This window comes from Schistosoma mansoni, chromosome 6 (genome assembly GCF_000237925.1).
Source record: "Schistosoma mansoni strain Puerto Rico chromosome 6, complete genome".
Classification (NCBI taxonomy): Eukaryota; Metazoa; Platyhelminthes; class Trematoda; order Strigeidida; family Schistosomatidae; genus Schistosoma; species Schistosoma mansoni.
This window is the reverse complement of record NC_031500.1, coordinates 8,520,287-8,536,722: the sequence shown is the minus strand read 5'-3', so window position 1 is coordinate 8,536,722 and position 16,436 is coordinate 8,520,287. Positions and strand designations below refer to the sequence as shown.

General features: G+C 33.7%; 2 protein-coding genes across 2 annotated transcripts in view; one reads left to right on the top strand and one right to left on the bottom strand.

The window, feature by feature from the left end:
* Window positions 1-770: 770 nt before the first annotated feature.
* Window positions 771-5,634, top strand: Smp_052740 (putative gamma-soluble nsf attachment protein (snap)). Its single transcript, XM_018798172.1, has 7 exons — window positions 771-835; window positions 871-994; window positions 1,029-1,216; window positions 1,252-1,318; window positions 1,484-1,761; window positions 2,593-2,722; window positions 5,048-5,634. The coding sequence occupies exons 1-7, from the start codon at window positions 783-785 to the stop codon at window positions 5,273-5,275; spliced, it is 1,068 nt and encodes a 355-aa protein (XP_018653140.1). The 5' UTR covers window positions 771-782; the 3' UTR covers window positions 5,276-5,634.
* A 3,217-nt stretch (window positions 5,635-8,851) lies between these two features.
* The window catches only part of Smp_052750 (hypothetical protein), an 8,801-nt gene continuing 1,216 nt past the window's right edge, over window positions 8,852-16,436 (bottom strand). The window contains exons 4-7 of the mRNA XM_018798171.1: window positions 15,485-15,708; window positions 11,694-11,848; window positions 10,253-10,365; window positions 8,852-9,103 (exon numbers count right to left, since the gene is read on the bottom strand). Coding sequence (XP_018653139.1) covers window positions 8,882-9,103; window positions 10,253-10,365; window positions 11,694-11,848; window positions 15,485-15,708 — 714 coding nt within the window. The 3' untranslated portion in view covers window positions 8,852-8,881. The remainder of the gene's footprint in view (window positions 9,104-10,252; window positions 10,366-11,693; window positions 11,849-15,484; window positions 15,709-16,436) is intronic.

Sequence of the window (16,436 nt, the reverse complement as noted above, 5' to 3'; positions counted from 1 at the left end):
CATTAACACCCCATATTTTTCTATTCGTCTGAACAAATAAATATTGGTACAGAGGTATCTATACTACAATCTTACCTAAAGCTACTTATTATTTTATTCGATCCTTATCTATTGTTACGTTGTTCGATGTGTTTGATGCTCACATAAATTATATGTGTAAAAACCTTACATTCAATTACTACCTACCAAAATATAAACTTCCAGCATCCTACGTAATTAGACTAATTTCTTTGTCTAAATCTGTGGTTCATTGATCTCCTTGTTCTTTAAGTGTCGAAATATTGGTTTAAAATCACATTTAACTGAGGAGCTAAGTGGTGTAATTATCTCATTTAAGTATGCGACGATAGCAACCGATGGTTAGAGACCTTAAATGACATGGCTCAAAATCGTTTGCAATGGCGAAGGTGCATCCACTCTTTGTGATCTACCAAGTTTTAATCTTCTGAATTCTTAATGTCCCTTTCTTTTTTGTCTTTCCAAATTTATTTCACTGGATTATACTCCTTCAATGACATCTTCAACCCCTAGTCTTTCGGATTACTGCTTATACTCTTACTACATCTACCACTATGGGATATGAATCGACAATCGCATCTCTATGCTAATGTGGTATGGCAACTCGAACTGATGTACATACGTACGAATTTCTACGTTGTGACTGACTAACTGATGAGATCGTTTTAAAAATAATTTTTTGGTTGTTACGGGGTTATACTAGCTATACAATTATATCTTTTATACTTAATGTCAGTTTCTTGTTTTTAGGCCTTTTTGCAACAATGTCTTCAAATCCAAACGACGTGACAGATCTTATAGCAAAAGCTGAAAAATGGTATATACACTTTGTCTCTTAATAATTCAACTCAGCTTAAAAATATCCTTACTAAAGAGGAGACCTGATTATGATGGTGCAATCGAATACTATGGAAAGGCTGCATTACTTCATAGAAATCGAAAACAGTTAAAAGAAGCTGCTGAGACGTATAAAAAGGTAATCTCGTATCTTAGAGATCGCTAGTCCTTAGGTTGCTGAATTACATTTTAAAAATGGATCTTATTTCCATTGTGCCAAACAATATGAAATTGCTGCACAAATGTACCGTGATTTGAAAGATTTTCCACAAATGGCTTCGTTGATTGCTGAGGCTGGACTAATGCTACGACAAAATGGCACTCCTGACTCAGCATCATATGTTTATGAACGAGCTGCCAAGTACATCATTATTTCTCCTTAATACAATGTCATAGAAGTCTCGAAGAGCCATTACCCGAACGTGCTGCTGAATTTTATGAAAGATCTGCAGATGCTTGTGAGGTTAGTTTCTATATATCGTAGCACTTATATTAAATAATACACAAGAACTCTGTCACATATATTTTTTAGTGCAGTAAAAAAAAGCCATAGATTGTTTTCTAGCTAATAAATCTCTTACTCTCATTTACTTGTTTCTTTTTAAACACTATTTGTTATGGTCATCAGATAGAAGAAAAATTTCATGAAGCTGCAACACAGGCTAACAATGCTGCTCATATATGGGTTCGTTTAAAGCGTTTTAATGAGGCAGAACGTCTACTTCGATTATTTATTGATTACACAACAAGAGGTCACAGAGATAGTGTTGGAGCTACGGCAGGTGGATTTGCTGATCCCAGTGCCTCACCAAAGCTGTGTGGTCGTGCTGTAACAGTTCTAATATTGATCAAATTGTATATGGAGGATGAAGTAGCAGCCAAAAAGATCTTCAATGAAGCTATTGAGTAAGCATACTTGACCTTTTACCGATAGATTCTTTTTCAGTATAGGTTTTTGCAAGGTTTAAAAGGAAACTTGTAACTGTTCTAGCTTATTAGTCTACAAGTATATTTGTGGTCGGGAATATTCCAAAGCTTCCTAAATTGATACACTTTCGTGGGGTTGAAGAACTATAATTATTCGGTTATGTAATATTCCACGTTATAAATATCTGAACGAAATATCACTGAATAAAATCTCAAATACATTTTAATAGTTGAGTACGTATAATTCTATTTTAACTTAGAAGACATAAGGTTTTACCATCGCCTTTTCTTCGTTTACTTTCAATCATGTTAGCATTTATATCACAAATTTAAGTACGTTTACCACTTAACAATCGTGTAAATTTTGTGTTTATTAGGTTATCAGCCTCGTTTAAGTCATGAGAAGTAAACACACTGCCTAGGCATAGTAGATGACCATATTTATTCTGATCATTTATCTCACAATTTCATTTCACTTACGAACTGATTCAAGTTAACCCTTCATATTAGTCATCCCAAAATCAGCGATTTGATTTGGTTTGACAAATAATCCTTAATTCACATGTTATAATTTTAAATGATGTACTCTGCCTTAAACCTGGCCAATTTCATGGATTATTGCTTTGGATATATAATTGTAGAATCTGATAAGAATTTATTAAAAAAATAGTCTTTCTTCATATAATTGTGTTTTGGATTAAAAAATAAAACACTGATGAACAAAAAAATCTGTTCATCATTTGTGCATGTTTCTATTGAAAGGAAGTGGTCAATAGTATCATCCATACTGTTCTTATTTGTCATCTTAAGGCGATGGAGATTTCCAGAAGCTGAAGAATTTTCTGCAGTGAGGCGACTACTAGCTGCCGTCGATGATATGGATAAAAAAGCTTGTGAAATAGCAATAAAAGAGCAGTGCTTCAGAATGCTTGACCTAGATGTAAGTTTTGTATGTTTATCCAATTGTTTCTCCTAGTACAAGACAGTGACTTAATTTTCATTGTAATAACTGAGTGGTTTTTGTAAGAAAAATGGAGTTAATCCCCCATCACCATATTTTCTTTTTACATTCTGACTAAAATAGTTATAGCCTAAAAATAATAAATGCTGATTCACCAGTTCTACTTTATTTGAATGTGTTTGTCGTAGTAAACCCCGATTTTAATGAGGTAGCTCAGTAGTTATTAAGGTGTTCAACTTTCAACTTCTAAGTTGCTTAGTCAAACCATATTTTACCTACTTTGTTTTGACCAAACAAGTAGTCTTACTTAGCTTCATTACACTGAAAGTGTGGTTCAAAGCCTGTTACACGAAGACTGTACCCGGTAATGAAGTAAATAAAAGGAAACAAGCAGACCTAGATGAGTAGTGCTTTCCATCATCAGTTCAGTATTATGTTTACAACACTTGATTATATACGGGAAGCCGACTAGAAACTAAATGTGTATTTCTATTTCAGAACTTATCAGTAAATAGGTTTTTCAGCATCTTTAGGCATCAAACCTAGGATTCATGGTCAACATTTTAGTTTCCAAAAGCATTAGATTGGTCTTTCATAATTTTGATTTTTTTTTCGACCTGAACTGATTCGCGGTGCAGATTAATTCTAGCAGGAAACTTTTATTTGGACTGATAAAAGTATGAGACTGTTATTTTCAATCTAATCAATTATTGACACTGAATTGTCACAGTTAGATAATAGAACAAAAAAGTTTTTTATTCAATTCAACAATGGTCTCCACCATAAAAAAAATTCAGTCTTACATTTTTACAAATTCATTTGAACTACATATTTTTATCGGCTAACGTTGTCCCGAGTACTTTGGTTATTTGATTCATCCCTTAAAAATATCATAAGTAGTATCAAATTGTTGAAAGTTATTGAATGTGATCAAGGGTATAAAGTACTTATTTAAAGTTTTCAGCAAATCTCACTGACTTCATGAGGTCAGAAATGATTTTCAAGGACCTTTCTGGAACGTCTACCAATAAAGTACAACTGGATACTTTTTGATTGACAACTTATTGAGATGAATTTCATACTATGTGGTAAAATGTCTATCATAATATAGTCTTTTCAAGCTAATAACTTAGCGATAATTAGTTTGAGATGTGGTCGTTTTATAGAATCTACCAAACATCACTGTGTGTTATTTTTGTTCTGTTTCATGATTCAAATCGGTTACGATACACACTATTTACAGCATACCAAAATAAGTGTGAACTATAATGTATACAATTCATAGGTATATAGACGTTTGTCCTTCCGGCCCATATAAGGGCACACAGGCTGCGATTTTTCAGAAGGTGCATAAATGACTTAAATATTATGCGTCATCCCTAATTTGTCGCCTACCGTTTGAAGTCTTCCATCTTCCCTCTTGTGATAAGTACGTCTTCCTTATGGGATTCAGGTGAATAAGTCGATATGAGGGGGTATCAATTTAAAGTTAACCTTTATCAAGGAATAACATTACCTGAGGAATCCTAGGATACTGTATTTCAAAACTAACCATCAATGTTTACTTCTTCTAGATACGAATCTAAGCTGCACGCTTTTTGTAGCATCCATTTACCTTGTTAAAATGCAGTGCTTAGCATTTCCTAACAGATTCATTATTTATTTAAACACATAAATATTGGTACAAAGAAGCACCAGATACATATGCGCCGCACAATTCTTATCTGATTTGTGTGAGGGCTATGATACTGCCCAGGTGCCCAAACCGAAGCAGGTGGTTTTCTTAGGGGGCCACACCCGGAGCTTTCGACCTAAAGGTCTAACCCACAAGGCAGTGGAGCATCGTGAGGAAATGCAGTCCCATGATAGTCGGTGACCAACGATTGACTCATACGCCATTTGTTCCCTCAGGATACTGGAGCCAGCCCATGTGCACCATTGGTTTGGAATCAGGGTTTTCCAACTCCCCTAGGTGGACTTTTCGTGTCCACCAACTCGGTTAAGGCGCCAGACATTCGCTTTTCGTCTTCTCAATTTCGTAAGCAACACCCCCGCCACGAGAAGGCAATTAGTAGGACTTCCCTGGCAGAGACTATGTACGCGTGGCCATATGAGAGCATTTGGAGAGGGAGAGCGGACTCTCCCCACTCTCGGTCGTACCAGGGCATTTGTGGGCAACAGATTCATAACCATGATTTTGAACAAATTCATAACCATTGAATTTCAGCAAATTTCTACTTAAAAACATTTCATCTCAGTATTATTTATGCTTTGTTTTATTTCTTTGAAAAATATTGCATTTAGTATGCTCGTCTAGCAAAAGAAATTAAATTCCCTTGTGGTGATCATTCTTCTGAACAAATACAAAAACCAAATGACAATTTCATTTCAACCTCAACAAATTCAGGGAATTACGATATGAATAATCAAAATGAAAAGAATATCGTATCGAATAAATCAAGTAATGAAATAGGTGACCAACAACATGAAGAAGGAAAGGAGGAGGAAGAAGAAGAGGAAGATATTTGTTAATTAATTTTCTGATTTATTATTGAATCACTTATTTGATTTCATTATTATTTTAAAAAAACAATTTCCTTTTCACTGAAATCATGACATTACAAGGGATATACATATATATATATATTACTAATATTCTAGTATGAATGCTAATTATTTATTAGCTTTATTATATACATTCCTATATTTTAGTACCTAATTTACTCGTAATTACAGGACTTCCTTCAATTACTTATATTATACACTGTTTTTTTGTATTTTATATACTTTCCTTCTATTTTTTGTGCGCATATATTGATGAATTTAATCATTCCTTTGTGCATTTCAAATGTCTAAGATGATGCAATGAATAAATAGATACGTAATACATGACCTATTCATCAGTTATTATCATACTGGGTTTCCGTTAGGTTGTTCATTATGCTAATAATTCTATACAAGCTGACTAAACTGAGAAAAGTGTTTCCACTTAATATTGTAAAGAGATTCTCTTTTTAGCGCGTGGCCAATGAGTGAAGACAGATAGACACTCAATTTTTTTATATTGAGATACTATTATTTAATATTATGAATTCTTTCAATGATTTATGTTTTGGGTTTCACTTTGTGTGGTGTGAGTAAACCTTTATAATCTGGTTCTCAGTTGTTGGTCGTGAACTGTGTATCAGTGTTTTACACATGATTTAGTATAATTTTCTAGTAATCTTATATTTAATGCATTGATGTAGTAGTGTCCTGATCATATTATCGAACATTTGTATAGAGAATACATTCCTTTACTATTTTTCCCATCAAAAAACTTAAGCTTCGAACAATTGGGAGCGTAAAATAAGGATAATTAACTATAAATTACACTCCTTTAGATGAGATATTTAGTGGCAAAGGGTAGTTGAACATGATGACAAATATTATTACAAAATGACAAGTTGAACGAAGAGACATTTCTTCTCAACTAGTTCCTTATCAGGGGCTCTACACTAATATACATATTTTACAACTGAATAGAAAATGGATACCGATTAGACAGTGGTGAGCCAATCTAACAAACTAATAAACAGTTAGTAACAATGTTTGGTGAATTTTCATAATCAGTTTATTATCACAAATGATTATATAAGAGTAGGAATTGAGATTGGTTGTAGATATAAATGACCTTTTGTTACCTCGGAAACTAATAATAAGTAATTAGTAGGACAGGTGTAAATGAATAATAAGATTGTTAAAGAGCTTTCGTAAGAGTAAAATTAGAAGAGATGTTTCGAGATATATAATGGTATCTAAGTAGAAAGCCAAAGTAAATTCAGAGACTATACACACTTTCTGTTAGAGATAAGGTTTTCGATATGTAATCCTATAGCTTTTGATGTACGTAAGAGTCGGATTTTGGAACGATAGAGTAAATTCAATGGGACTTTATAAATAACTTTAAACGTTGAAGGTTCGGCTATGTGATGACCAGTATCAACTCAATGTGCCAAGATAAAACTTATTACTTTCTTTTATCCTCTAGTCAACCAAGAGTGGTGACGTTCAGGAATACGATGATGCATTGTTCTAGTTGTGCACCCAATATAATTAGCTCCATAAAAGCAGTTAAACTAGGCAGAGGAACCAGACAATTTATTCTTATTTCGTGAAATGTCGGCTGGTTGAAGAAAGTAGGACATTATATTGTTTCATTGAGTGTACGTCCTAAGGTTCTTTATATACGTCGAGTTACTATTTCTCTTGCTATATCACCTTTGGACTATGATTTCAGGAATATAGACTTTCTTGGTATCGTCTAGTTCCATACATATATCTTTTGTTAAGAACTTCGATGGATGTCCGTGCTTAAGTAATCAATCATAAATAAGCTTTAGTCTTTTTTAAAGACTATGATCAAAGCAAACAATTTTGGCTCTATGCCAAACATTTGACTAAGTTCTTTTTATTCTGTAATGGAATAAAGTTTGTAAAGTGCTTATATTAGATTTTTGTGGTCAGTTTAAAATAAGCATTTCTTATTGACCCGTCGTCAGACGAGAGCCCTGATGAAGAATTAATTGTAAAGAAAGATTTCTTCACTCAATTTGTTTTTTTAATAGGATATTTAGTGAAAATATTATTGTGTTAGTAAATTTTCAAATTATATCGTAAGGATTGTGGTTATTTCACAAGCAGATGAAATTAGTACAAAATATTTGTGAATGTACATCCTTAAAGGAGTGAGAATAACGGGTAAAATCAATGTGATCATCGCTTCTTTTGCATTGCACCTCAATATGAACTCGATAGAATTTGTACTACATATTTTACGAAAAGACATAATTATTGAGTTTGATTCTTAACCGTTAGGTGTCACTTTGGCAAAAAATTGTTCTTTTTTTAAAAAGAGGTCTATATTATTTCCTATATTTACATCTTTAGTGATTACCTCTTATCTCAGTCAGTCACAACGTAGAAATTCGTACGTACGTACATCAGTTCGAGTTGCCATACCACATTAACACAGAGATGCAATTGTCGATTCATATTCCATAGTGGTAGATGTAGTAAGAGTATAAACAGTAATCCGAAAGACTAGGGTTTGAAAATGTTATTGAAGGAGTATAATACAGTGAAACAAATTTGAAAAGAGAAAAAAGATAGAGACATGAAGAATTCAGAAGACTAGAATTTGGCAGAACACAAAGAGTGGATGCACCTTCGCCATTGCAAACGATTTTGAGCCATGTCATTTAAGGTCTCTAACCATCGATTGCTATCATCTCACGAATCCCAACCAGGTAGTCTACACCTACCAACATGGCTCAGTCCACTTGTCAGTGACTTCATGGATTTGTGCCACATTTTGGTCTGGCCGCCCCTAGCTTTATTCCAACCTACTCCTACACCATAAAACATTGCACGTCGGAGCAGTCGGGGTTGGGCATACGTAACACGTGTCCCAGACATCTCAACTGATGAAGTTTCACTACTTCACTAATTGATTTGCAATCATTACCTAGTACCCGTTTCCTAACAACTACATTACTTACGCGGTGGTCCCAGGATATACGAGCAATGCTTTGAAGACACCTATGATCGAATACTAGTAACCTACGAATATCCTCTATTCTTATCGGCCATGTTTCACTGCCATAAAGTAAGACGGAACGAACTGCTGCACAGTAAACCCGTCCTTTGGTTGCTAGACGGATATCTCGCCTACGCCATAAAGGACGCAAGTTGGCGAAAGCTAGACGAGCCTTCTGTATCCGTGCTGAGATTTCGTCTTATCTATGATATCAATAAATATTATATTCTAAAACTTTCATTTAAACTTTTCACTATTTAATTCTTATATAAATTAAAACAAAATAAACAGTTTCACGATTATCTTATTCTTACATACGTTTTATACAAGATAATTGTCTAATACAAAACTTTCATTTAATAATATAATAGTAGAGATTCAGACAAACAACACTCATATACAATTACACTACGTAACAGAAACTCTATAGATAAGTAAGTATTAAAAAAACTTCTAATGAATTATGTGTAATATGAAGGATGATGAAACACATGAAAAATATGTCTGTACAGAAAACAGTAGTCATCATACGTATTTACATACAAAATGAAGTTCATAGTTTACTTTTCCTCTGTACACGTTTCATTTAGTTTGACATTATCAGTGTTATTTTGCACATCATCCTGTTCAGATTGATCATTATGTATATCGGGTGTTGATTTACAATTGTCATTATCAACATCATCATTACCAGCTTCGGTTTCTGTTTCGCTACCTAACTTTGACAGCATTGCAGTCATCAGCTCAGCGACTATACCAGGTTGACGCGATTCTAGTTCATTCTGTGTATTAAGAGAAATATATACATAAATATTTTAACCAATCATTTATGAGACCATAAATAATGATAAATGCTATTCAGTTGGTTATTATAACTCGTAGCACGAATGCATATTAATTTGCAACTTCACAGTGTAAGGGGAAGCTTAGATTAGAAACAAAGGAGGTGAAATAATAATATTGTTTGCAGTGTAAAACTAAACATACAAAAAAGAGTCTGATGTTGTGTATTTGGATGTAGTCGGCAAAAAGTTCTGAACTTAGGTTCCGTACTAGGTAACCCTCATGAATAAGGTGTGGCTGCTATCTTGAGGGAGGCGATGCTCTCCAGTGGGTTGGAACTCGGATCATACAGTTTCCGATCAGTGAGCTAATCGGGCCGCAACTAACCTGCAGGATTGAGATGCACAGATTAGTAGTATTTTTCTAGTCATTATTGCTGACCGAATCGATCAAGCTGTGAAACTGAACGGTCCGTATTCGAATGTACCAGGGAGCATCCGTTCCTTTTAGATTGCAAGTACGCTTTGGTAACGAGTGCCAATAAGCACGAAACAATTTCAGAGTTTCCTGATGACTATCTCCAACCACCTAACATCAAAATATAATACATGCAATATCGAGCCACTCAGACTATTGATCACACTGTAGCTTGGCCGATACAGTTTAGTCGGCACTAAAATAACTAGACAAGCATGACATTCGCCACTACTCAATGACCAGTTAGAATGCTTAGTTTACAAGGAACAAATAAGAATTATAGAATAAAAAGGATGACAGGTGTGACCAACTGTCGATTTTAATTATCTTGTGAGATGCAAAAGAGGAGTCCATACATACAAATAAGATCTTCATGGATCGATGCCTTTTTTGGCTGTATAGCCCTAGCCTTTTCATCAACCTACTTCACAGTTTATTGACCACTGAACGAAATATGAGTTGTTAATGTATTATATATATAGTAAGTAAGGATGGGCATAATTAACTGTATGAACTTAACATTTAGATCATTTCAGAGGAACTATCTTAACAGTAAATAGAACAGAAGTAAAATAAACTTGGAGAAAAATTCTTTCTCAAAAATATATTTTTGATTCGGAGAAATCGATCATTACAATTTTTTACAAACCGCTATTCAACATACTACTTACCTGTAAAGTTTCAACAACTGATTCAGTTTGATTTATTTGTTGTTGCAAGATTACCAAACTACTTTGAAGACCTTCTAAATCCGTATAGGCTTCTTCTAGTACACCTTCGATATCTAGTAGAATACGTAGAAGTTTCGAAAAAAACATTTTAATTGACATGATAAAAAAAATTTGCAATATACGATTGTGATACAGTCTTCACTGAAAATCACGACGGCGAGAACCGAAGATTATTTTGGTAAGGATTATGCAACTACTCACACTGAATGGTATTTTTTTGTTAACCCGACGAATAGTAATTTGAACTTCTAGTTTGAACTGTGTTACCAGTCGCCAATTTTTTTTTAACAAAGCATTTTAAAGTTGAATAAAACTGCTATTTGTGGATATTTTTGGAAATTATTCTAATCCATTTTCGAGATATAATCACATTCAATAACTTTAGGCCTTATTAACCTATTTCTAAAATACACAAGATCGCAGAATAGAGCGACTTCCTAAAACAGGAACAACTCCATTATGGACTAATAAACGTTGCTTCATATCCAGGTACTTGGGTTATTCGGTAGAATGTTTATCTTTGATAAGTATAAATCTTATCACAGTTAATAAGTACGACGGTGAATATTATCATAAATAATTATGTACATATCAAATGGAGAGGAATTGTAATGTTGAGGGAGAAGCCTATTATCGACGTTTAAGTAGAAAAGTGGCACTAGAGAATTAAAAAGTACTTTTATACCTTGTCTGGACTCACTTTTGGTGGCCGGTCATGACAAATAGTTTGATAGAAGTAACAGAGACGGGATAAATCTATATATGCCGAGTGTTATAGCAATTTATGCTAATCTAGACGTTTTGCGTCATTGTGACATTAATTTGGACATAAACGGTTTGAAATGTTGACTGGGGGAACATAAACAACGGTCAATCAGAACGTAGTAACCAAATGTTTGAAATTTAAAAAAAATATAGTCAACAAACTAGAAGAAATTAAGTAGAGTAAAATACCGTGAAAGTTTGTTCTATTGGTTAATTGTTTTAACTCATTTTAATAACTTTCATAGAAACGCATTTTTTACAGATGTTCAAGGTATTTTAATCGGTCCTGTAGTAATCAGAAGGGGCTTTGTGGAGATTTAGTATTTTCATAGTTGAAAGCGTGAGTCAATTGAAGCTAGACCACCAAGGAAAACCTGGAAGCACTGGACGCAAGACTAGTAGGTCCTGGGTTCGAATCTCGCGAGACGAGGTCGTGAATGTGCACTGCTGAGGGGTCCTGTAGTAGTCGCTCAAATTATGTTATTTCATAGTAAAAAACAATTTACAATTTAGTTTGTTTATTATGAATTCAAAACAATCAATTATTGAAGTGGAATTTTCTTAATAATTTTTCTTCGTTTAAAAAAAATAGTAACTTTATATAAAAGTGTAATACCTTCATTGGTTTTGATAAATTCTTTCATACATGTTGTTTGTAATTCAGCTTCTGATTCTAGTCTAGCTACACGATCAGTTTGATTGACTCGACCTAGTTCTTCATTAGCGCTTAACAATTGTCTAATACGTGACATTAATGATTTTCCTATTGAACTACAAAAAAAACGAATAAGTACATACAGCATATAGGTGGTGAACGAGGACTCAGGTGGAGAAGACTAATTGATTGTTTAGTGCACAATTACAGAATGTCTTGGTAAATTATAAAAACCATACATTAAATACTTCATTTACACATCTTTCATCGGTTGTCCATTACATCTTTCATGATTCTTCCAATTCCTTTCTGTTACCATTTTGGTTCTCTTCAGTTTAATCTTCTCAATCCTCTTTTGACAGGCATAGCAATTCAATATTTTTTAAACTAACCCCATGATGAGAAACGGCGAAATATTATCAATTTGTGTGATTCTGCTACATTAATTGTACTTGTTTAGTTAAATTTATAAATTCGAAAAATTGTATGACATTTCAGATACTTAAACTCAACAAATTAAATGTATGAAATACAGGGGAGGGGACTTGTGTGTAGAAAGGAGAAAAGGAGTAGAGTTATGAATAAGTGATTAATTGAAAAGAGAGTTAAATGATACCAAATAGGATGAAACTACAGTGTTACAAGCCGTGACTCTGCTGTATCACTTCATTAATCCACGTTCGTTTTCATTCACTTTGACTAGTCCTTATGTAACTCATTTGCTAGGGTATAGGAACATGTATTGACCCCCAAATGCCCTGGTACGACCGGGAGTGGGGAGAGTCCGCTCTCCCTCTCCAAATGCTCTCACATAGCCACTGTCAGGGAAGTCCTACTCACTGCCTTCTCGTGGCATTACTGTTGTTTACGAAATTGAGAGGACGGAAAGCGAATGTCCAGCGCTTTAACTGGGTTGGTGGACACGGAAAGTCCACCTAGAGGAGTTGGGAAACCCTGATTCCAAACCAATGGTGCACATGGGCTGGCTCCAGTATCCTGAGGGAACAAATGGCGTATGAGTCAATCGTTGGTCACCGACTATCATGGGACTGCATTTCCTCACGATGCTCCACTGCCTTGTGGGTTAGACCTTTAGGTCGAAAGCTCCGGGTGTGGCCCCCTAAGAAAACCACCTGCTTCGGTTTGGGCACCTGGGCAGTATCATAGCCCTCACACAAATCAGATAAGAATTGTGCGGTGCATATGTATTCGGCGCCCTTTTGTACCAATATTTATGTGTTCAAATAAATAAATATATAAATAAAATTGATTCAGCTTTAAACATCCATTGACCAATCTTCTAAGCTAGGAACACGTTTAGCTTGACAAACAAATTGGTTGAGATTCAGTGTTATTTCAATGACCCTACAATAAGCAGAACTATGCATTCGATAAGTTATGAGGGACAATTATTGTATGAGAGTTAAATTCCATATAATTTAATTAGTTAAATCATACTGATATATAAATGGAGAATTACTGAACCTATCCTAATATTTGAAAGATTGATTCAGTAACTATTAAGCAGTAGTTCACCACATGTGTTTTCTGAACGAAAATAATAAAATATGCGAACTATGTTTAGCGGAATTCACAAATTATATACGACTACAGAATATTTGGATATATGATAAAATTTTATGAAGTAAATAAAACGCTGAATCAACTTCGTATTGAATTCTCAGCAAAGTTATAGGTTGACTATGCTAGGAAATTAAGATAACTAACGAGCAAAAATGAAGGTTAGAAATCACACATACAATACATATATTAAACGCTGATTTACGTCTACTATAATAACAGGATGCATGACGATAAGCTGTTATTTTAACTAACATACATCCTTTGTAATTCCACATTTTAGGAAATTAAATCTCATAACCGTGCAACAAATGAGTATCTATCCGAACTCAATAGCTAAGTGGATAACGCGATAATGTTCGAAGCAAACAACACTGGGTTAGAGTTCCAGAGTGGACATCAACTCTTGGATGAGGGTATATCCAGCTGACGAATAACGAATAAAACAAAATGAGCGTCCTGGATAATACTCCTAGCCACATTCTATCTATTCTATGTTGACATTATTGTTTTGGAAACATAAAACAGTAAATAAAGATTTTAAGAACTAGTATATTTGGTGCATGAACTGGAGAAAGTGTCTCTCCAACCCAATTATTCATAAAGTATGCATTACAAACACAATGATATTAGAAAAAGTAACAATGACTTATGAAAATATATAAATGATACAATTTAAAAGTATGTCTTAGTTATATAAACCGATACAAACAGGTTAAAATATCGGAACTATAAAAAAAAAATGATGCCTGCCAGAAAACATCCTACCATTTTAGATACACTTGAACAAAATACTTATTAACTCAAAACGTTTGAAATAGTTAACTCATTTGATAAATCTAGAAAATGCAATCAGACGACTGAATTTATCAGAACTATGTACGTATTTCGAACAATCTGATCACTCATGTACCTGTTAAGGCCTTTGTACATGAAAACTAAAGGACAATTAGACAAATTGAAAGATAAGCAAAAAAAGCAGAAATAATATGGATAATCAATCGATATCACCAGGGTAAGTGCAGTGTAAGTACAAATTATTTTCGAACATAAAACGGATTTGAATCTTCATATGGATAAGGCTTCATCAAGCCTAAGTAATGGCTCTAGACAGCTTGTATACAAAACCACAAAGGTTAAAGTAAGATCAGACTTATAACCTATTTCAAAGGTTTATTTGACAACAGAAGATAGGTATTTATCACCTGGCCTTATTGGGCCATTCGACTTAATTTGTCTTTGCAGCCACTTTGGTACACATTCAGCCTTTTCGTTGCATTATCTAAATTTCATAATCTGACTTAAAAGGAATTTATCAATCACCTGTAAATTGTGAGACCAAGAAATCTCTTACAACTTCCATACAGCTCATTCTAATCTATTGGCTTATCATTTTTTAAATCTTTAGTGAGTGAAAAACACCTCAGCTCAACGCGTGACAACGGACTGGTATCTTGAAATCAAGTGTAATTGGACTTACGACTCCCAATCGATGCTCGGTGTCTATAGCTTGAATTGTGACATCTTTGATGACATAGTTTTTTTGTACTTCATTCCCATACATACAACGTAGTAAAATTATTTACATAATTAACTTTTTAGATCAATTTAAAGAATCATATTCTGCAATTTCCAAATATTCGACCGTTACAGTCAGAAAAGACCATACTTCAAAAACAAAGGTCAGGAAGCATTCAGCAAAAAGTCCAACATAAATCTAGGCATCTAAGTAAAGCTTATGTGATATGAAAAGTTCATTTCGCCTGTCTCAGATAACTAAAAATAAGAATGTAATTATTCATAATCTAAACACTTCAAATTGGATTTAAAGTAGTTGGTTCATAAAATGAAAATGTCCATGTAGTGAGTAAATCGTTGTACACCTTAGAATATTTTTTTACAGATAATATAAACTGTTTATAGTCCTGGACTTCATTAACTGATGAATGTAATTTTACCTTCAATATGGTCAATAATCAGAAGCATATCGATACAATTCATTCAGTGATTTAAATATTTAAGAAAAAAAGGCATAAGTAATAAACTTTAGTTGGCACTAGGATCTAATTTGAACCTAATTTGAATTATTGTTGTTATTATTAGTAGTAGAGGAAGCAGCAGTAGTAATAAGAGTAGTATTGTTAAAAATAATGGTATGAATTAATATTTACCTTTCTGGTGAAAATTTCCATGCTAACATATCATCATTACTTTGTCGATATTTATTTTGTGCTTCTTTTGTTATTTCGTGTAATTTTTTATAAACAAGATTCATTGAAGGTTCAAAGAAATGTTTCAATGTGATTAATGAATTGGCATCAGTACCAATAGAATTTGATGAATAACCAGATGTTGTTGATGCATGTACTTTGCTAAATTTCGCTCTTTTAGCAGGCTTTATATTTTAAAATGCAAGTAATAATAAAAAATTATGTTATTATTTGCATTTTCATCGAATAATACAATGAAAGACACATACACTAAATGGCGTAAACACTGTTTTTAAACCTGTTTATGTTATGATCTAAACTTTATTTCCTTCACACTTGTATTTGTTTCATGTTAATCGTACTACTTACCAATTATAAGTAGTTTGGGTTGCAGTAAGTCGTTTTTACGAACAACATGCTGTGTCAAATGATACGACTGTTTTAACGATCAGCTTAATATATTCATTTATGAGCGTATTTTGGCATTTTGGTTTATTAATATGGCGGCAATCCTTTTTCACTGTTCTTTAACAATATTTGTGAGTGATACTGTTCGGAATGAAGTCTGTCAAGAACAACTAACCGATTTTTGAAAAGCGGTTGACACTTTAACCTGAAACAACCATGAGATTTTTAATAACAATAAAAACTATAATCTAAAGGCTAAAAGTGTTCGAATTGCAGTCATTGAGTATTGAAAGTATGTAGCTCACCCAATTCATCAGATTTGAGCAGCCACGTTAAATCATTAGTGAAATACAGCTTAAAGTCTAAGTCGAGAGAAGATAAATGAACAAGAGGACAGAAATATATCCAGCTAAACCATAATATCAGATCATTACCAGAAGGGGTTTTGTGGGGATTTTAGTAATTTATAGAGTTGAGATCATGAGTCAATTGAAGCTAGACCACC